The sequence below is a fragment of the Haliaeetus albicilla genome, chromosome 13 (genome assembly GCF_947461875.1).
Source record: "Haliaeetus albicilla chromosome 13, bHalAlb1.1, whole genome shotgun sequence".
Classification (NCBI taxonomy): Eukaryota; Metazoa; Chordata; class Aves; order Accipitriformes; family Accipitridae; genus Haliaeetus; species Haliaeetus albicilla.
Genome location: NC_091495.1, coordinates 29,687,170 through 29,708,262, shown reverse-complemented (window position 1 = coordinate 29,708,262; position 21,093 = coordinate 29,687,170). Strand labels below are relative to the sequence as shown.

General features: G+C 43.0%; 1 protein-coding gene across 5 annotated transcripts in view; it reads right to left on the bottom strand.

Moving 5' to 3' along the window:
* Positions 1-3,910: 3,910 nt before the first annotated feature.
* GREM2 (gremlin 2, DAN family BMP antagonist) overlaps positions 3,911-21,093 on the bottom strand; it is a 40,201-nt gene continuing 23,018 nt past the window's right edge. For 2 of the 5 annotated variants that reach the window (XM_069800657.1, XM_069800659.1), the window contains exon 2: positions 3,911-6,774. In XM_069800657.1, the coding sequence (XP_069656758.1) occupies positions 6,267-6,773 (507 nt within the window). In that variant the 5' untranslated portion in view covers position 6,774 and the 3' untranslated portion in view covers positions 3,911-6,266. Of the gene's footprint in view, positions 6,775-7,653; positions 7,816-7,925; positions 11,972-18,683; positions 18,975-21,093 lie in introns of those variants that run through there. The other 3 variants (XM_069800656.1, XM_069800658.1, XM_069800655.1) reach the window with 3 other exon arrangements.

Here is a 21,093-nt window from a genome sequence, read left to right as displayed (position 1 = left end):
TACTGTATTTAGTGTTTCTATTTCAATTTTTTTAGAATGTTAATTTATATGAAAATAAAAGGAATAATAATGAAATAACTGCCTTCTCTCTTCACTGTCAGGCTATGCTGTAGTTTGCTAGCAACCGTTTGCTCCCTAAGCACCACATCCTGTTCAGGCTCCTGTGATCAAAGTAAAACCTTTGTGAAGAGATCAGTGGAAATAGGGCTTCTCTTCCCTTGCCTTTTTGGAAGCACAGTGACAGTAATTCCGAGTTATGTGGATGTATTACCTTTTCCCCAGGTGGTGGTAGCGAGGAGCTTCAGAGTCCTTTACCCAATCAGACTATGTATCACTCACTCCTCTGGCTTGTCCGTGCCTTCCAGTAGTGCATTTGGCTCAGGTTTGTAACCTGTTCCTACTAACACTGCCTACGTAACAGTCTCAAGAAATTGCTATTAGGGTAACAACATGCATTAAAAAGTATTATCTGCATATTATAATGTCTTCATATATATATATATATATATATGTTTTATATCATTAAAGTGTTGTCCAGCAACCTGGTAGGACTGTCACATACACACATTCTACCCTTTTCACTGAATCTGCAGCATGGATGCTAAAAGTTATTTGCAAACCTCTCTCTCTCAAGAACAGCATTAAGGGCTGACTGCAGCTGGTGGTACCATGTTATGATCCTAAGATACAAGCTGCTACATAGATTTTCCCCTTTCATTTTACTGAGGCCCAACCTATTTGGTTGAACATGTCTCTCTTTTATATAGCTTCTCCCCAGCCTGTTTTCAAACACCCATATAATGTGAAGTAGCCCACTATGTGCACCACCAAAGCTGACCCACAGCACTCCCAGAGCGGATTCCCAGCATAAGTTTCACCACTGCTCCTTTTTTCAGTGGCACACTCAGCTTTTTCAGAATTCTGGACTAACTATGTTTGTTTGTTTGTTTGTCTGGGTGTGTCTTAGAGGTCAAACACCCCATTGGTCCCCTCTTCCCCCCATTTACTGCAGCAACATCAATTTGACTTAGCTGTAATTTGTACTACAATTTGATTTAGCTGTAATCCTGCAATGTAATCCTCATGGACAAAATTCTGAGCCTTTGTTGATCACCAACACCACATATCACTCACCATTTCTTAAACAAATGCGGCATCTAAATAAGGGCTTTCATACCTGAGCACCAGATGTGGCTTACTGAGAATAACAGTCTGTTTTTTTATGAGGAGCTAAAAAGATTCATGTTGTTTTGCTTGCAAATTAAAGCCTTTCACAAGCATAGTACTTTGTCACGTGTCATGGCATGGTGGTGGTTAGCTTTTTTTGTAGCACCTTTCATCATCCCAAAGCACTTCCAAAACTTAGTTAAGTATTAACCAACAGTGGCAGTGGGAATACAATTATTGACATCTTCCACAGACTGACGTTTTTTCTTGCCCAGTTTTTCAGTGATCCGCTTAAAAAGTTGGAAGCAGTTATTAATTTAATTGAGAGAAGATATAGCAAGCCTTTGCATTGCAATTATTTTGTTGCATCCTCTAGGTTAATAAGCAAAGACAAGTTTGTGGCAAGTCCATTATATCAGTTACTTAAGTTACACCAATTTTAAACTACTATGGACAGAATAAGTGAAAACTGATGGAGCTAAGTTTTTCTGGAGACAGTGTAAACAGGTCAGCAATGGGAGGAGGCAGAACACCATGCCTCAAACCATTCAGGTCTGCCACCCATCAATCAAATGGGATTCACGTTACAGAACAGGTTTTCCAAGAGATTCTCTTGCTTATGACAGACCCATCGGTACCTTTCCTGTACCTGGCATTCACCCAACCTACTTGTAAAGGCATCCAATGGCAAGTCTATTGCCTCAAAAAGATGGTGTCTTTCTGAAGATAAAGGGTCCCCCTTGAGTTGGCACTGTTTTTTTCATTTATTTCCAGCTCAAATTTAAGCTCTTAGAAACTCCATTTGTTACTCACACCAAATTGGGCCCCTGCCGAGGCAGCAGTCCCATGGTGGTAGAGCTTAACGTTTACTGTCCCCCTCCTTCCCGGGTCCCACACCACCACTCTAAGAAATATTGGATCTATCTGAGCTAAAGCTTTTTTCATCTACCTCAAGAGACTTGCCTTGCTCTTGGATGGCCTGCACAAGGGGCAGTTTTTTGGATTACAGCATGTGCCTCTGGTACGGTGGTTCTGCAGTCGGGCAGCAAGAGGCTGGGAGACCGGGAGCTGGAGTGGAGGCTGTACCGCAACCAGTAGAGGTTCGGGTGGGTGCTGTGCTGCAAAGCTACCTGCAAAGCAGGAGAGTGGCTGAGGGATGGGTGGAAAAGAGAGAGGGGTGGTGAAGAGCTGGCTGCCTGAGCTCCTTTTGGGGCGACTGAGAGAGGCACTTGTGAGTTCTGAGCAGAGGGCCCTGACCACGCTTAGGTAGCTAAATCACAGCAAAACAGTAATTCGCTAAACCAAAGCCTACTCAAAAAAAGAAAAAGTCCCCAAACCTATTAAATTGCTGAACTGTGAGAGGATTTGGGCAAGAGATGGGGAAGGGAGAGAGCAAAGTGTTCCCACAGATGTCAGTTATAGTGCCGTAAAGGACACAGCCCTCCCTTGCTAGTTGTGGTCTAGGTGCTCCTGCTTCTTTCCAGACCCATGACAGGCATCTCTTCTGGTCACAGGAAGGCTCGTTCCTCACTGTGAGAACTCCCTTTCCTCACCAAGGTTTTCCTTCAAGATTATTTTGCAACTATCTTTTCTCTGGGTTGGAAAGAAAAAAAAAAAAAAGAAAAAACCAAAACACTACCCTACCTTTGGAGAGACATACAGTGTACTCACTCAAGAGCTGATAGCAGCCATTAAAGCTCACCTATATCTTCATAGGTGGTATTTTTTTTTTTTCTTTCCCCTATGAGTAGTTTGGTGCCTGTTACATAAGGATCTAGCTATATTTTAAGCAAAACTACTCAGGTCAGGGTAATAGTACCTTCTCTTACCACAAATGATGCCAGCAGTTCAGCGAGTGGTGGAGCTTTGGTTGTCTGCTTGCCAGGCAACCAAAAACCCAGAATATGTGCTTGCAGAATCAACTCCAGAATCTAGGATTAGTGCCATTTCTTTTTCCCTCTTGCCTTGTAGGTAATTTTGAGGGGGGGGAAGGGGGGAAACGACGACAAGTGAAGAAGTAGCTAGGTTTTCCCAAGCTGTCAGGGTGAGCCACTGTATTGGGTCTGGCTGAGATGGAGTTAATACTCCCTGTAGCAGCCCTGACAGCACTGTGCTCTGCATCAGTAGCTAGAAAGGTGTTGATAGCACACCAGTGTTTTGGCTACAGCTGAGCAGTGCTGGCACAGCATCAAGGCTGTCCCTCCAACATTTTTGCCCCCCCCCAATGGCAGGCTGGGGCAGGGCAAGATCTTGGGAGGGGACATAACCAGGACAGCTGACCTAAACCAACCAAACAGATATTCCATACCATATGACGTCAGCTCAGATATAAAAGCTAAGTAAAGGGAGACGGAAGTGGGGGGCATTTTGTCTTCCGGAGCAACCACTACGCGTGCTGAAGCCCTGCTTCCCGAGAAGTGGCTAGACATCGCCTGCTGATGGGAAGTAGAGAATAACATCATTTGTTTTTTTCTTTGCTTTCGTGCGCGCAACCTTTGCTATCACTTTATTAAACTGTCCTTATCTTGACCCACGAGCCTTTTGTTATATTTTCTCCCCCCCCCCGTCCAGCTGAGGAGGGGGAGTGATAGAGCGGCTTTGGTGGGCACCTGGCATCCAACCAGGGTCAACCCACTACAGCCACCCTTTACCTGTATCTGGTAGGATCAAAAGGAAGCCAGAGAATATACTGATTGGAAAGCAGTTGGACACAAGGTGTTGAAGCAAAGCCCGTACACCTGGATGCCATATAACCCTAGAGGAGCTTTATTATTTAATCTATAATTTAATAGTAGACCTATAAAATAATTACATTATACTTAAAGCATTTCTTCATTTTTTGTTTTCTTTTATAAAACAAGAATTAAATACAGTTTTAACCATTACAAGCTCAACTCAGTTTTTACATAAACACAGCTCCTAGAAGGAGCTTTAAGCTGCAGCATATTCATATTGCAAACTGGTGAAAAACCCAGGCAGGGCATAGCTTAAAGATAAAGATTCTTGCACATTTTTCCTAACTGAAGTTACTAGGGTGCTTTTCTCTCTCTAGTCCAAAATGCCTGACTTTCAGTTCATTTCTTTCAAGCGGAGACTGAGATCCCTGGAGTCTTAATAGACTACAGCTATTGCCACCTTCTCCCCCCACCCCAAGCCTCTCCAGCCTAGACCGAACGGTGCCCGTTCGGTGGCTGGCACGACGCTGGCAGCACAGCAGCGACAGCCTCTAAAGCAATCCCTGTGCGAGGAGCCTCCCCGTGCACTTCTGACACGCTGAAAGATCACAGCAGAAAAGCCACGGCCGTTCACGTAATGGGGCTCACAGACCTGACCAACCTCATCCTGCCCGTGCCAACCCCCGTAAACCGCTTGGTGAGCTCTCGTGGAGCTCAGTCCTGAAAGCCTCTTAGAGCAGCCTGTCTCGCATAATAGAGACCTGTGGCACTGCAGCCCTGGCTGGCGAAAGTGCTAACCGCATTAACCCCTTGAAGTGGCTGCATGGGAAGAGGCTGGCGGGAAAGGGCTCCCACGGCAAGCTGGTTTCACTAGATGCAGATGCTGAACTGTGAGACATGCATCAGGGAGTCGGCGTGTCATTTTTAATTTGTAAGCTTCGGGCAATTGAGCACGCATGGGCTTTGGTTTGGGGGAAGGGGCTGGTTTGTTTTGAGACGTAGGATTTGGATGCAGCTGGGACTAATAGAGATCAGAACTGTAACAAATGGGATATACAGGACATGCTAAACTCCATCAGCTGAATGACAATGTAGTACGGAACTGCAAGTGTTCACCAATGCTGATTATGTAGGACTCAGAAACTGAGTGGACCACCAGTACTGTAGCAATTACAGCTCACTCTCCCTGCTCCTACAGCTGTGACCCATTCCAGCGGCACTGACTGATGGGTTTGTCCTTTAACACTAATACATTAACATGGTTTCCAATCATGGGAGAGACACCACTCCCAAAACCTGATGACACTGATGTAGCTTTTGTATTCAGTCCAGCAATGACCAAATTTTGTCCTTTGTGCGACAGTGCTTTTATACCTTACGGGAAACGTCGTTCCCTTAAGTGTTCTCAGCTCCTCTCCCACGACCCTCCCACCTTCCCCGGTCTGAGCAGGCATAAATATAAGGTCATAAATGGATGTTGTTCTTTTGGGAGTAAGAAACACACACATATCTAACACACAAAAACCTACCGAAAGCCTAGTTAAACCACGTCCATTTAAGCCAGGCAGCTGACCTAGCAACCGAGTCTCTTACTCAACATCTTTTAATCTCTGGCATATTCTGCCACAAGCAAAATATACATGGCTAGGTCTATAATACTTTAAACAGCTGTTTACTATAGCTAGGTTACAAAATAAACACTGCTGCAGAGACCACATGTTCGATATACTCTAACCACAACAGCATCAGAACCCACCCTCAGTCTGCTCTGTGGTCACGGTGGCTGACCCAGCGCCTCGCCCTCTCCCCCTCGCTTCTTATCTGCTGTTCAGACAACAAGCCCAGAGCCGTTTGTCATTGCACAATTAAAGTTGTCTTAAGGAGATGAGCCTCATCAGAGTCTCACTTGCTTTTCTCACGTTACTCCTCATTAGTCTCCCCCATCTGCGTCCCCCAGTCCTGGGCAGTGCCCCAGCACTTCCAAGTGGGAGCGGCAAGCTCCGGACCAAAGCATGGGGAAGGTGTTCTCGTCTTGTGGAGGGGACTGGAGTGTAGGGCAGAGGGCTTTACTCCACACAGTGGAAACATTTAATGCTGGATTCAGCCAACTGGTCACTTTGATGATCAATCCCAACTTCTGGGAGCCTGCTCCACTCCAGAAGATTCAACCCCCCGGTGATATTGGAAATACACTGAAACTTTGTGGTGAAGTGCCTAACACAGCTCATTAAAAAGCGTTATTCCAGTAGGCAAGTCACAAGGAGCCCTTCCTTGCTGAAGAGATGCCTCCTGAAAGAAAACAAAACACACAAAAAAAGGAAAAGAAGAAACAAACCAACAAAATGCGCAGTCTGCTCAGTGGGAGAGGAGAGGCAGCAGTAAATCTGATGGGGGCAAGACCAAGCAGTAGCTACACGCCCGCTCTCACAGTTTGCCTGAGTTGTTAAGATTCACAGACATGCACCGGCACTGCTTGACCTTCTGGATTTTCTTGAGTCGGAACGGTGGGTCCAGCTCCGGGCACTCCAGCTGCACGGTCGAAGAGGTGACCTTGTGTGGCTTGCAGAAAGCACAGGACTGGAAGGACTCCTCCTCTTTTTTCACGTGCCGTGGTATGTAGAAGGAGTTGCACTGCCCATAGCAGAAGCGGTTGATGATGGTGCGGCTTATGCAGCCCTCCTCGCTGACAGTCTGCCGCAGGGGCTGCGTCTTGCACCAGTCGCTCTTGAGGTACTTCCTTTCGGTGACCACCAGGGCCTCCTGGCTGGAGGCCAGCACCTCCTTATTCAGCTGCTGCCTCCGCTCCGAGTGGTTGCTGCTGCTGTCTTTGTAAGGGGAGGGAATGGCGCCCGCGGGACGGTTTTTCCTGGTGTCTGTTACTCGAACCAGCGCTGCCATCAGACAAACGGACAAGACGAATTTCCAAATCATCCTGCAACGGCAACACAAGTAGCTGTTAGGAGAGACACATTTTCAAACCACAGAATTGTAATGGAGTTGAACTTTACGCCTGCTTTTAGAAGAAGTGGAGATCTTACCGCCTTTGTAATCCCACCACTTTTCCTAGGAGATTAGCTCTACTCTAGGGCGATTATTTATCGTGAAGAGGCCAGGCCCCATGTTAAGTTCCATCGCTTCCCCCCCGCCGCCGCCGAGCTCTCCAGCTACTCTTTTTTCCCCCACAGGGACAATGCTGCTTTGATCGCTGAAGCAGTGATTTTACAGAAGCTTCAGCCAGAAAGGTCTCCTCCTTCTCTGTGAAATCCTGGGCCAAACAGCTGGGCAAAATCCTGGCTAGCGAAGGCTCAGGAGACTCCTGCCAATACCGTGACAGCTGATTTGGGGACAGCGAGGCGAGGGGAAGGGCATACCAGGTTACACAAGGTGAAGTCCCGTCTGCCTCTCCAGCCCCCGAGTCCCTGCCCAGCCTTGTTCCACACAGAAGTAGCGAGAGGTGTCCAAAAGCATATTTTTATTACTTTAAATTGCTTCTGAAGTTTCTTGGGGCTTTTATGGCACTTACAGGCTTGCATTTGTTGTCTTCGTGGGAGGCCGAAAACTTGATGGATTTATTCGTGCAGTAAGAGGAAATGCTTAAACACAATTCTGAGGACTTCATTACTGCAACGCCTCTTAGGCAAATGGTTTAAGAAGGTTTGTAAACAGGAGAGAATTCAATATTTATTTTAGATGTTAAGGAATAGGGTAGAGCATAAGCCAGTTGCTAAGTTAAAATAGTCAGCCAGTTGGCAGAAATATTTTTTCCTATGGTTGTCTATTACGATTTCTTGTTCTGTGGAGCATCTCTTACCAACTCTTGGATCTTTATCAACCACTTGTCCAATTCATTTTAGTAATGTGTCTCGATGTGCTTCCAGGATATCAGAATAGACGTACTAAATTTCCTCATAAAGCCAATGCTCACCAGTGAACTGCCACAACTCATTTGACAGTTCATTTCATGTCGCTCTCCCTGGGAAAGGAGAACGGAGGGTCTCTAGGGTGCCAGAAGTGAGTGCAGCCCAGAAGCTTCCCGTTAGGAGGTAAGGACACTTCAAGTCTTTCTAAAAGTGCTCTGCTTACCTTTGTTCTTAAAGGTCTGTATTTTTGTAATAGCGTACAGAGGAAAGATTCATTCCTTTCTTCCCAGTAAAGCTTCAAATCCTTCCAAGTAATGATTTTTTTTTTTCCTTTAGAGCAATGCCAAGATAAAAAAATACCATCTCACCAGTAAATATACATATGTCTAACACTATAGACACTTGAGATGTTGCATAGGTATTCCTAATGTGAAAACATGCCATTTTCCAAGGACAGACACCAACAGATCAAAAAAGTGTTTGCAGCAAACCTGCAAGAGAAGATGACAACAGCAGTAACAAATACTTCTCATCGAACAAAGCAGACCTAACGTATTTAACCCCTGTGGAGATAAAGAGAAGGAACTACTGTAGCAGACTAGGTGAGATAACATCCCTTTAGGTGATTTTCTAAGTTTACGAGACCACAGTGTCAGACTTTGACTAAATTTGTAAGGGGAGAAGTTTGAAGTGCTGAAGGAAAAAGGAAAGTGCTAATCCTACAGCTGTGAACAGAAGATGTTCTGATGCAGAGTTAAATTTCACCAGATTGTGTGCTTGAAACAGAACCACCTTTAAATGGAAACCAGTATTTCTAAAACCCAACTAAGCTCATTCATCTGCAACAACGCTAGCTGCCCACTGACACCCATTGTAGCCATGGGTACTTTAAATCAGTGGCCTATTTTCACACTGCTTAGCATTCAGCACACAAGTCCAGAAGTTTTGTCCAGAGTCTTTAAATGAAGCAAGACTAGACTTGGCTTTGCTCACAGGTATTGTCGCCAAGACCATTGGATGTCAACCCACACAGCCAGGCCAAAACCTAATCAGGTAATTAGTTTCAGTTGAATATAGTGTTCCACGCTTCCTTTCAAATTGTTCTCATGTTATTCTGCACTGAAGGCTGCATTTCAGTAGTAGATAAAACAACTGATCCCTGCTGCTTTGTGTTTTATATAGAAAGCGAAGGAAAAACCCCAGGAGTTACAAGCCTATATCTTCTAGAAAAAGACAGAGGTGAGCTCTCCACAAGATGCCTTATGTCAACACTCCTCGGGCGTACTCTTCTACTCTTCTCTTGAAACGCAAGCCCACAGAGCAGTAACTACTGTCCTTCAGGGAGGGAGTTTGGTCCTTTTCAGCTGGGATATCGCCTCTCCAGTCTCATTTCTTTGATCCTGGCGGGGAAGAGGACGGTACAGGTCCAGAGGCACATCAGAAGGAGAGACGCACTCTTTCTGCCACCCCTTCCTCTTTTCTTTGGAAACCCTGTCTTACCACACCCACACACTTCTCATCACAAAATGCAAGTGGAAACAGTTTCCCTTTCATGTCAAGGATGGGGTCAAGTAGAAATCCTATGTAGGAATTCAGGAAAGCTGACAGAGCTAACAACTCAAAGTCTACAATATAGAGAAATATTATAGTAGCTTTCTAATTACTGAAATAGTTTTATGTAGGCGTGGAGAACAACAGAGTAAGTAGGATTTATTCAGTAAGTCTACATTTATAACTAATAAAGCATTATTAATCAAAGCCACTATTGTAAGGTTATAAACCAAAAGCTACAGTACATGCTAGCAAGTACTTCTATAGACAGGTAGGAATGCACCACCTATTTCCGTCATTGATCCTTATCAAACCTGTACCTTAAAATGTTTACATAATAGAATAATAATCTATTTTACACTAGCAGGTCAAATGTGCATCCTGTCAGATTGTGGAATTTCTAATCACAGGGTTGCCCCTTACTAGCCTGCAAATCACCCCTTTCTAAGCCCTGGCACACAAACCCCCTATTCAAGCAAGTAAGGGTGCAAACAAGGTCACCTGGTGCCAGCAACATGCCAAGGACTACATATATTTTCAGTGCTCACATGCAAAGAGAAGAGAAACCTCAGTATTCTCAGAGAAACAGAACATTTTGGTAAGCTCGGTTTGAATGCAAAGCAACGTGGTGAATGCTGTCTGTCTGCAGACAGAGCAGGATGAGAAGAAACACAAAACGTACTGGAGAAGAATCTGGCTTCTGGCAAGCACAGGGCAGTTCCGTCCTACTTAGATGGCACAGAATTGAACAGCATGTGGCTGAGACCAGGCAAGGGAGAACAGCCTCGAAAGACCAGCGCCTCTAAAACTTGCACAAATGCCAGCCTGGGCCCACCATTCCTGCTGCGCTGGGGGACTCCCCACGGTCAAGCCAGTGGCAGCTCCCCTCTGCCAGTCCGCAGCTTCTTCCAGCATCCTTGCCAGCTGCTGCCAGTTCCCCCCATCCCTTTTTTCCAGTGCGTGAGCTGGTGCAGAAAAACCACTATAACCTTAGACTATACACCAAACGAGGCCTAGCTGCATTTACATTTTGCATGCTAAGTTTGTAATTCTTTGAGATACGGAAATCAGCACCAAGTATGAGTTCATAAACTCATCAAACCTGTCACGCTGGAGCTGGGCTATCAGGTACTCAGGAGCGTAAAAAATCCTTGGCCAAGGAGGCAAGAACACCAAGATCCAGCTCTCTAATCCAGAGAGGTCAGGGCACTCAGCTAGGAAGGGAAGACCCAGGATCACCGTGTCTGCCCTTAGCTTTATTTCTTGTTTGTATCCAATTACTGTGTAACATAAAATATCTCCCAGGACAGGATCCCTCTTGCGTACCAACCTTCTGGCCCTATAACTCACACGTTCTTGAAAGCAATCCAGCTCCAGAGCAGGACAGGCAGCAGTGTAACCCCCAAAATAGCCTATAGTTTTGTGGTTAGGGCACTTCTCTGGGAATTGGAGTAGTGGATTTGACCTCAGAATGCAAGTGCATCACTTCTGGAGAAGTCCCCCGACGCAGAAGTGGGTGCTATGGTCTGGGAGACAGGGCAGGAGGTAACGGTAGCACCCATCTGTGCTGAGTGACTGCTCCACCATTTCCTCTGGTTTTCAAAGGGGTGACTTCAGTTTTGAAGCTCAGGATGCAGCTTCTGACTAGGAATGCCAGTTTTGAGGGTCAGCCTACTTCGGGGTTGGAGGTGGACGGAAAGAGAGAGGGTTGTAACTGGAAGGTCACTGTGATACTTTATGTTAGCTGCTCAGAAAATCAGCGGGTGTGAGACCCATTTGTTTGTTTTAGCACGCAACACTTACAAAACACTCGACATTATCAGCATTCCTGGAAGCATTCAACTCTCTGATACAGATATGTCACACAATCATCTCCTCTTCACTAGGCCTTCGTGGGAGGGGCTCAGAAAAAAGCCACAGCCAATAGTTTAAAAAAAAAAAATCTGCAAAATCTGTCTTACCATGGAACTTGAGAGCCTACCCGTTTAGCTGAATTAATGAACAGCTGAAAAGTTTGCCTTGGAAAATGGTTTCTCTTCAACTACCAGCAAAAGACAGGAATTCTAGGCTAGGTTAAATCAAGTATGGTTCTGTGGCACGCTACATACACGGTCACATTTGACCACCTGCATCACTCTTTTACAGTTGCCATCCTGCAAACTTCAGAGACACAAGAGCTCTCCTTTGGGATCAGCTATTCAGCTGATTGTGGGATTCCCTGTTACCAAAAAGTTTTCTAGTCCCTGCTTGCTTTCATATTAGACCTAGTCAAAAAAGCATCTGTATAAACTAGCCATATGTATATTAATTTAAGAACACAGTGTACATGGTCAGTTCTCAGCATTTAAGATGGGACACAAAAAGTGTTCCTTGAAGACAAGCCAGGCAATAACTTTTCAAAGAACTAAAACTTGGCTTTAGCAACAGATGTGGGAAGCCAGGAAATATCAGATTCTCTACCAGGCAGCCAAAATGTTATTTATTTAATTTATTAATGGTTAGGCATGATTCTAATGGTACAACTTTCAAATAAAGACTACACAAATCAGGCACCTTTGTGCGAGGGAGGCATTTGGTGCTAACTTCTTCCTTTTAAGTATCCTTTGGAAACTATTGCTCCTGTTTCTCAACAACGTCAGCAATAACTGAACACTGTACTATATCTTTCTTTTCGCAGAGCCATGGGCCTCTTAGTAAATCATTCCATCATTAATAGATTCTCATGATTAAATTGCCAAGACTGAGGCCAGCCACAACAACAAAACATGTAGGAGACGTGGAGGGGGGGGGGACCAAACTTGAAAAAAGCCTCAGAAAACCCAGTACTGCAGCTAGAATGTGTTATTCAGATATTCAGATACAAAAGCACTGCGTTTTAGCAGTAAAGAAGAGTTACCATGTACTAGGAATACTAAGCATCGCTTTTTAAAACCACTGCACGCAACACCAAAGGGAATAATTGTTTAAAAAACACTAATTAATGCCATTACAAGCAGAAGTTTTTCCATTCTTGCCCTCTAAGAACCTTCTACAGTGATTTGAGAGAAAGCTATTTCATTGCATCACAGCCCTAGCAGTAGGTGGTAGAGGGAGAAGACGTTTCATTCAGACTTAATAAACTCCTTGTACCCTCGCTGGCTGGCTTGGATGGAGATCCTTCCTCTCCTTCCCACTGAGGAGATCCATCCTTCTCTCTCCCTCGCACCAACACCTCTCCCCCAGAGAGGCCCAAGCAGGCCCATGGGGAACACCACAAAGCTGTGAAGGGGACAAGAAAGGTCTGCCTGCAGGCTGGACGCCTCAGGAACCGTACTGTCCTGTCCAGGCTCTTGTTTGGTTTTTGAAAGGGGAAGGGGAAGTTGGGTTTCATTGATGCCAGCCTGCGCTCCTCAGGAGAGGACAGCATTTCCCCCATAATGCCAGAACTTTGAAGTTCTCCTTGTCAAGACAGTTCCTGAAGACACTGAATTTAAAATATTGAAAAATAAGAGTACATCATCGATAAAACCGAACTACACAGAACAAAGAAGACACTGGTGGGGACAGGCTATGCTAAGATAAAGCTAGTTGAAAGCACCTCCAAGGATGTTGCTTCATACTAATTTCAGCTCTCACTATAAATTTTCTACAACCAAGGGCTTTATCTTGATTTTTTTTTCTGAAGGGGTTGCGAGTTTAGAATTCCTGGTCCGTGCACAAACATATAAGAGGAATCAAGGACTCAACCAATTACTCCCATCATATCCAGCAATGTGTAATGTGTCAGACATGTTAGTTTTAGGACAGGAGCAATTATAAAGAAAACTTGAGGGTAAACTCACCCTTAGCACTAAACCCAACCAGCTCAACTGATGGGGTTTTCCTTAATATTTTGTCCTCTGTCTTTCTCATCTACCTTTACTGCCTCCAGAAATTCATGTTTATAACCATTGAATGATTCCTACTTTCAGAACGATTCCTTCTTTCAGAAACTTCAGACAAGCTCATATGAAACAGGTTAGAATGAATGGAGCTGCTCACTTCATCAGAGTTAAGAGATCACATTACTTCGATGCTCCTCTTTGCACTTACCTCCTGCCAGGAAGTATACTGATTTAAATATTGTATTACTGATCTATGGTATTAGGCTCTCCGCAGGCTGAATCCTTCTTGCATAGCTTCTAAACATGTACTTCACTTTATTTTTTTAAGTAGTATTACTATTGGAGGAATTGGGAGGATTTTCTCATTTTTTAAAGCCAGGACAAGGAGTTTGTGAGGACAGTTGTTGAAGATTTCATTAGCTGAGATATCAGTTTTTATCTATTATATCCAAGATATGAACTAGAGTTCCAGAAGACTAGAGGGGCAGGGAGGGGGGAGTACTAGTGAAGCCAGCCCTGGTATTCTTCTTTGAGATACATTCACTAAGACTTACATCCATGATAAATACCAATGCTTCCCCAAAAACACATACGCATAAATGCAATTACTAAGACAATCACCCAACTAGAAGAAAACAGTGAAGGAAACCATGCTGCAAGTCTGGGGGTTTTTTTAAGGCTAAATGTTAGCCAGGTAATACAGTGAAGCAAGGCACTACCAACTTCATACTGCCCTGTATTTATCAATAGCAAAGATTTGATTCCACAACTGTGTCAGCATTTATCATTTTAACACAGGAAAAGCAAGATAAAGAGGAGGAAGAAAAGCTGCAAAAAACATAAAAGCCAAGACATCCTACGGTAGCTCTGGTAATGCAGCAATGCCATTTTTAGGGGAACGCAACTACACAGAACTCCGATTGAATACTAACAGGTAACCAGACAAAGGCTTTTGGGAATACTGTTATGATTAAAACTCCTAAATTTTGTTGCAATTTCAGCTTCAGGAACTTGTGGTTTTAGAGCCAACCACAGACAAATGTCTGCCTGGTGAGCACATGTGAACTGTCCCAAGCAGAGTGAGATGTCCTACTCAGAAGTGTCTGGGTAGTCATCAGTACTGGCAGCACATGCAATACTGGGGAAAAAAGGGGGAGTGGGAGGAGGGAAAAACCCACAAAATAAAACCAGATTTCTGCTTGCCATCCATGAGGTTGATTTTCTTTCTCCCAACCTGGCTTTGGAGAATGCTACAGTCAGGGGGTGGGAGGAATAAATAAAAGAAAACTCCCTGGATACAAGAAGAATAGCTGTTTGGAAAGGACTGAAAGTTAGTTCTCCTATGAATCTAAAAAAGGTCTCTTTGCCAGAGTGAACCAGGTTGAAAAGATACTTGTTCTCCTTCTCTGTGTTCCTCAGCTTTTCAGCACGAGATAAAGAGCCCCAAATAGGCAAGTCAGTTCTGTTTGCACATGAACATTTTGTCCAGCAAGCAATAATAGCCTACATTTAACTTTATTCTTCTGTGCAGAAGGCAGCTGGTACACTCCCTTTTGGCAGTGTTTCATTCAGGAGAGAACAGCAGACTTCTGCCCTTGGGAAACTAAATCAGAAGGGAAGTGATGGGTTGAGCAAATGTCTTCATTTGTGACCATCCCTCAGCCTGTTGGAAAGGAGGACAGTCAACACAAGAATGGGGAAAGTTCAGCATTTAAATACAATAGCTCATTTCATTGCTTCCTCACTGGAGAATCAATACTACAAAAGACTATTTTGCAATGAGTAGTCTCCATTATATTTTTGTTGTTTGCATTACAACAGAACATAGAAATCTCATCCAAGACCAGGGCCTGACTAAGCAACACAACTTCAAATGTTTCTAGACTAACTTGGTGAGCAACATATGGTGGGACCAGAACTGAGCACAGAGGGGAAGTGAGTTATTGGAGGTCAGAAATTAACTGAGAATGGACCATTTCCAACAGCTTTCAATTGCACCGCATGGCACCGATGCTCTTCTTTTTGATGATCAATCCAGATTTTTTACCCTTAGGCAAGTTTTTCTTTAAAAACTTTATATTTTTATATATGAAAATGGTTCTGTATGAAAATTTCCAGTATAGATTCCCTGAGTTTTGATAGAACAAAGATGGAGTTAAGAGCTTTATTGCTTTGTAGCTTCAAACAGTGCACTATTCCTGGAGTACACAGCTCATTTTCTAGCTCACAATAAGGGAGAAGACCATTAGTCTTCAATATATGTGCATTACTATACTTGCACCATTCCCAAAAGAGGGCATTTGGATGAGATTTGTTCTAGAAGAAAACTGAGGCCTGTATGTTAAAGCATCACAAAAGTGCTAAAAAGAATTTCTGCTTGCTTCTCTTAATGGTCAGAAAAATCAATAATATAATCAATAATATCATTAAAAATCAGTAGGTGGCATGTAATCTTATTTATGAGAAACACCAGATTAATCAACAGAGAAGTAACATTTAAATTTTCCAGATTTTCTGGTAGATTCAGAGACTTTTATTCTTTCAGGCTCTCTATTGACGACACTATCCTCAGTTACTACATTGTGACCCTTAAGTAGTCATGTTCCTCTCTGAAAAATCTAAAATGTTACTGATGGTCTAGTGTTTATATTCAGAATTTTTGTAAGCCAATATCCTATTTAGAGAGCTGAAACACAGATGGTTCAAATAAGAATTGCTCTTATCTCAATATCCTACAGGCTAGTCTTTCTATTAGGTAGTATGGAAATTCACACACACACAAAATTTCAGCTATGTATCCCGCCATTTTCCAATAGGGTATGCAAGATCCATCACAGCTGTATTTTCATAAAGTTGTCCTAAAAATGGCATAGATTTATTGCTTCAAGACTTTTTCACTTACATCTATGTCTGCTTAAACTTGCCTGACAAAGCATCAGTCCTCCTGACTAAGGCTTACAGCAGTTCTGGGGACAGAGTGCAGAAGACCTATGCTAATGAGCAAATAAAACAAGTATGAAGCCCATTCAGCCTGGTAGCCACAACCAGGTCTATGCCAAGCCAACATGTAACTCAGCGCCTTACCAGAATGGTTAATTTTGCAGAAAAGCACTTTTGTCCTCAGTGAGGCTGAATCTAGGGAATCCTCTCATCCTTTTTTGCCTTTTCTTTGGTTAATAAGCAACATGCAATTACACATCTGACAGATCCTCACAACTCTATTTTTTAATCCACTGACCAAATTTCAAACAAGTTGGACAGCGAGGCAGTTTTGAAACTCCTATTGCATTACACTAAGTGTGTTTTCTCCTAGGGTATACAGGAAGGCATGAAAAGTATCTCAGGGCAGAGGAAGGGGGGAGGACAAGTCAAGGACATCACAGTTTGGTACCACAGGAGGCGTGAGTCGTAAAGAGGATGTTTAGGGTTACTGTGGTGGACTGGCACATCGAACACAGCCATAGAAAATCAGAGTTCATGAGCTCTAACATTCACATGCAATACAAGACACCTAGAAACAACAGTTGGCCACCTCAAAGTTTTTAATACATTCTCTTGCTCAGGGTGTAAGCTGGCACAAGAGACAAAAAACTTATTTGCATTACGTGTAGATGGAAGCCAGGCAGTAAACAGTCACTGCTGCACACCATTGTATTACATACCTATTACCCTTGGGTTGATCCTGTAATATTTTGTATCCCCTTTTGTTCACAAACATACTTGGAGAGTTACAAGATGTTTTCTTCTTTCCCTAAGAACACCAGGCTTCTCCTTGGCTTACTTTTGCAGTTACTTTTCATGGATTAACTAATGGTCCATCAGAATCCCTCTTTAATTACTTCTGTTTCAAATGTTTAACTCAGCTGTGGGCTTTGCTCTGAAAGGAAGCCTGTTCACTCAAGGTCTCATGTGAGAAAATTCAGGTATGCAACTGAAATGCAATTCAAACCTGTGAGGGCTGAGAAGCACAGCAACCGCATGCTCTGATGGTTGTTTGTATATGTGCATTTGCAAGCCTATAAACAAAGATGACATTTGGAGTTCAAAACCTTCAGAGTTATATGACTTCTTGGCTACCCTAGTATGTATGTATGTACATGCATCAGTTGATTTCTTGATGCAAGTTCTTGAGTTTGGAACTATTCTGACCCTTACTTTCAAGTTTTTTGTAAGATAACAAAAGGAATTTTCATTTATTTCACTACATGTCTATTGATAGTTCCTAATTGACAGTAATGTTTATGACTGTCATAGCTGTCAGCTGGACCAAAATAAATCACAGCAGCTGATGCTCAACAACTGTCAAAAGTACAGAACTTACGAGGTGCTATAAAGTCAGGAATACAAATAAAATTGTAATTAGATATGCAATATCAACATAAACATTGCTAAATACCTAAACATTTCAATATCACTTTCTAGATATACTGGGAAATGTATAGCACATGGAATGAATGGACAAACTAGTTTACTCACTGTTATTGGCAGTATGTGTCACTTAAGTAAAAGATGAATTTTCAGTGAAATGCTGCAGGATGACCTGTACTACAGGAAATTTCACATCCAAATACTGGAAACTTACTCCATCCCTCCCACTTCACACCGATGGCAACATGTGGCTGTCCCACATCTATGTTCTTGTGGCTTTGATTCATGCTCTGCTCAGTGATTCTCCCTCTGTCATTGCCCAAAGAATGTAAATATTTGTTCTGTCTGTACTCTGGTTTACAGACTGGGCCCATTATTGAATATGAAGGCTGTAATTCAATGATAGAAGGATCTGTTGCCATGCATAAACTGGGATTTTATGTTTTATGACTTAGGCTTTGCAGAGCAGCCATCTTCCTACTCACCTCCCCCTCTCCTTGCCCATGACTGAATTACAGTTCTGTCTCTAATCGAAGCCTAGTATTATTCTATTTCTCTTTTGCTCAGAGGAAGACCGGAGCTATCATTCTGAATACACACCAAGCCACAGGAGCCTGGATGAGGTACTCTAATGACAGGTCCTCCTACACAGCACATTTGCAGCCTTTCTGCTAATTAATTTGATCTTCTTTGTCTAGACTAACATAATACAGCAAGTTATGCTCATTTAAAGGAGGATTGTTAGCCTTTCAGTTCACTCCAAATGAGGAAGAAAGGAGAGTCAATAGACTGGAATCCGGGGGAGACTGACTTTGTCCTTGACTACACTATTGCTTATGTTTTCACTTGACCAAGACTTTGTCTCCAGGAGAACCCGAGACAGCACTATCATCAGAGGAGAGACTATAATCAAAATCAGATATCGTCGGTATGTGCATGGCAAGGCAGTGGCAGTTACACAGAAGGGTTCTGTCTATGATGCACTGCAGTCAGCAGCTTTCTTCCTGGCAATCACTTGGCATATACTGTTCACAGCTCCTGACATCCTCAGAGGGCTGAACAAACGTGTAATTAAAAACACACACAAGCTGGTTTCTTCAGCCTCCCTTCACAGAACAAAAGGAGATTCAGTAGTGTGCCACTGGACTAGTAAATCAGAGGCAAAGCTAGTAATGGGACCTAAAGAAGTAACTCCCCACCATTTGGAAGGCGAGACCTTCATTCGGCCGTTTTGACAATGATTGAAACTGTTGAGCTAAACACAGTCTCAGAGCTGAGCTGTCAGTCAAATAAAGGACTTGGGAAGTGGCGTGATGCACAATAAACAGGTGAACCGACTTGGATTTGAAAGTTCAGCCTTCAGAGTCAGGTAGGCAGATCCAGTTTTAATACCCAGAAAGAAAAGTGACAAGGAATCACACATCATAGAGGTGCACTGTGGAGTGGAATGAGTCCACATGTCTCTTAATAATGGCAGGGAAGGTCTTGACCTACGACAGAAGAAGGGAGGAAGCTTACAGTGGAAATCACCAACCTCTTCTGCTCACAGACCCACAGAAAAGTGCCAGAGCTCCCCTTCTGTAGGCAATTTCAGGATCATTTCTAGCCTTGTAACCTCAGTTGCATTTATCATTTTGCAGCATCAAAGAGGGGAAGGATTCCAACTTTGGAACTTACTGGCTCAGGGATTTTGTTCTGGCTGATAGTAGCTGGGGACCCTCTTTACATAAACACAGCAGAAGATAAACAGCACCTAGAGGCTCTTTATTAACTTAATGTGACCTTGTTTTTTTACAGTGTTTGGCCATAAGCCATTCATACTGTGTCGCCACAGTTAAGGTTGGAATATTTTTCCATTACTCACGCTTTCAAGCTCAGTAAAAGTAGAAAGTAAGTAAAAGGAAATCTAAAGATTCTTCTCTTTGGCTCTTTCAGAAAGCTATTCTCAGAAAGGTCAGAGAGGTATCTCGGAAACAGTTAGCCAACATCTAGCTATAAATCTCAGTGTGAGTTGGCAAGCTCCACTTCTCTTCCAGGTCTATTCAAGGCCTCTTCCCCAGCTCTAACTTAGGCAGCACTTCCTTGAATCTAGTGGAGACAGATGACACTTCTGGTAATCTTTGATGACCTCATGTTACTACATAGAAGGACAAAAATACTGAGACTCCATTTCATGTCAGTGCTTGATTTGATTGAGAGTGATGAACTGTCCAAGTGAAGTGACGAAGACAGCTTCCCTTTTGACATGACTACAATGTTAGATACTAGCTAGCATTTCCATATGTGACCAGTAAGTACAAGACTGATTGTGAAGAGGAGGAATGAGTGATCGGAAAGCTTGCTCATTCAGGCTTTGGGTGGTTTTTTTTTCTCTTATTACAAAATAGTCAAAGAACACGTTGTGTATTACAGTTTACACCATTTTACTAATCCTACCACTTAGAGCTGTTTCAAGCATTTTTATATATCTTGCTGAAGCAGCAAGGGAGATCGATCAGCTAAAGGCTTTGGCAAACTACTTGTAATGGTTCTCCTAGCATCAACACAGCTTTGTGTTGGTGCTAGTAGAACCATTACAAGCAGTTTAAACTTGTATATACCACCCTATAAACCATTCAGTTGGCTCAGCAATGGAATGACATCTGCACCACTTGCTAAGGTCCACTGTAGTTGATTAGACCAAATAAGATCATTCCAAGGAGAATGCTCTGATCCGTAGGTTTGCTGTGGTTCCTGGTGAGCAATCACACAACTCACATACTCATTTATGAGTGATTTAGACCACAGGTACAAACAACATTAGGCACCCATGAACATGGCTCTTCTAGACTTTTTTTATGTCTTGGCTAAACAATAGATTTTTTTAAAGAAGTTATGTGTAATAAGGGATTAAGAGGACTGGAATCTCAAATAAGGCTAGATGGAAAATATCTTCTGACACTATAAGAACTAGACATATTGAAAGCCTCATCTCCAAATTGGAGGAAAAATTATGTCCTGACCATTGGCCTATGTTTTCACTTCAGATCAGCTGGATTATTAGATTCTGAATTCTTATTTTCCTTTTGGAGAAGGAGGTGAAGTGAGCAAAAATTGGTTTTAAGATACTTTCAATGTAGAATTATTACACCCTCCAAAGCCAAGAAGCCATTTCACAGGGTTAACATGAAACACCTTTTTGTCTCAGTAATGGGAAAGCCCTAAAAAATACACAGAAATTGAACTAGGACCTTCAGGTGTTTTCAGTCCAAAGATGCTGATACCTCTTCCTGCGAAAAAGCAACTTTGAAAACAGAGTTTTGATCAACACTTCTGAAAACTTTCATTCCCACTGTGAGAAGAGACAAAAAAAAAAATTCAGCTCTGAACCCTTGGGGCCAGCTACCACAATTCGTGTAGCATGATGGTCCTCAATGGGTCAAGGATAACCACAGCCCCATCGGATTTTTTACGCTTGTATTTTGAAAGGAGGCTCAGTAAAGAATTTGGCTTAGCAAAACAAGACTACGCTTTCTCTCTTCCCTTACTTAGTTTCAGAACAACAGCTTTTGCTTTGAGTGATTATTTCAGCTTCTGTAATTTTTCTCCAGCACAAAATTGTAGAGAAGC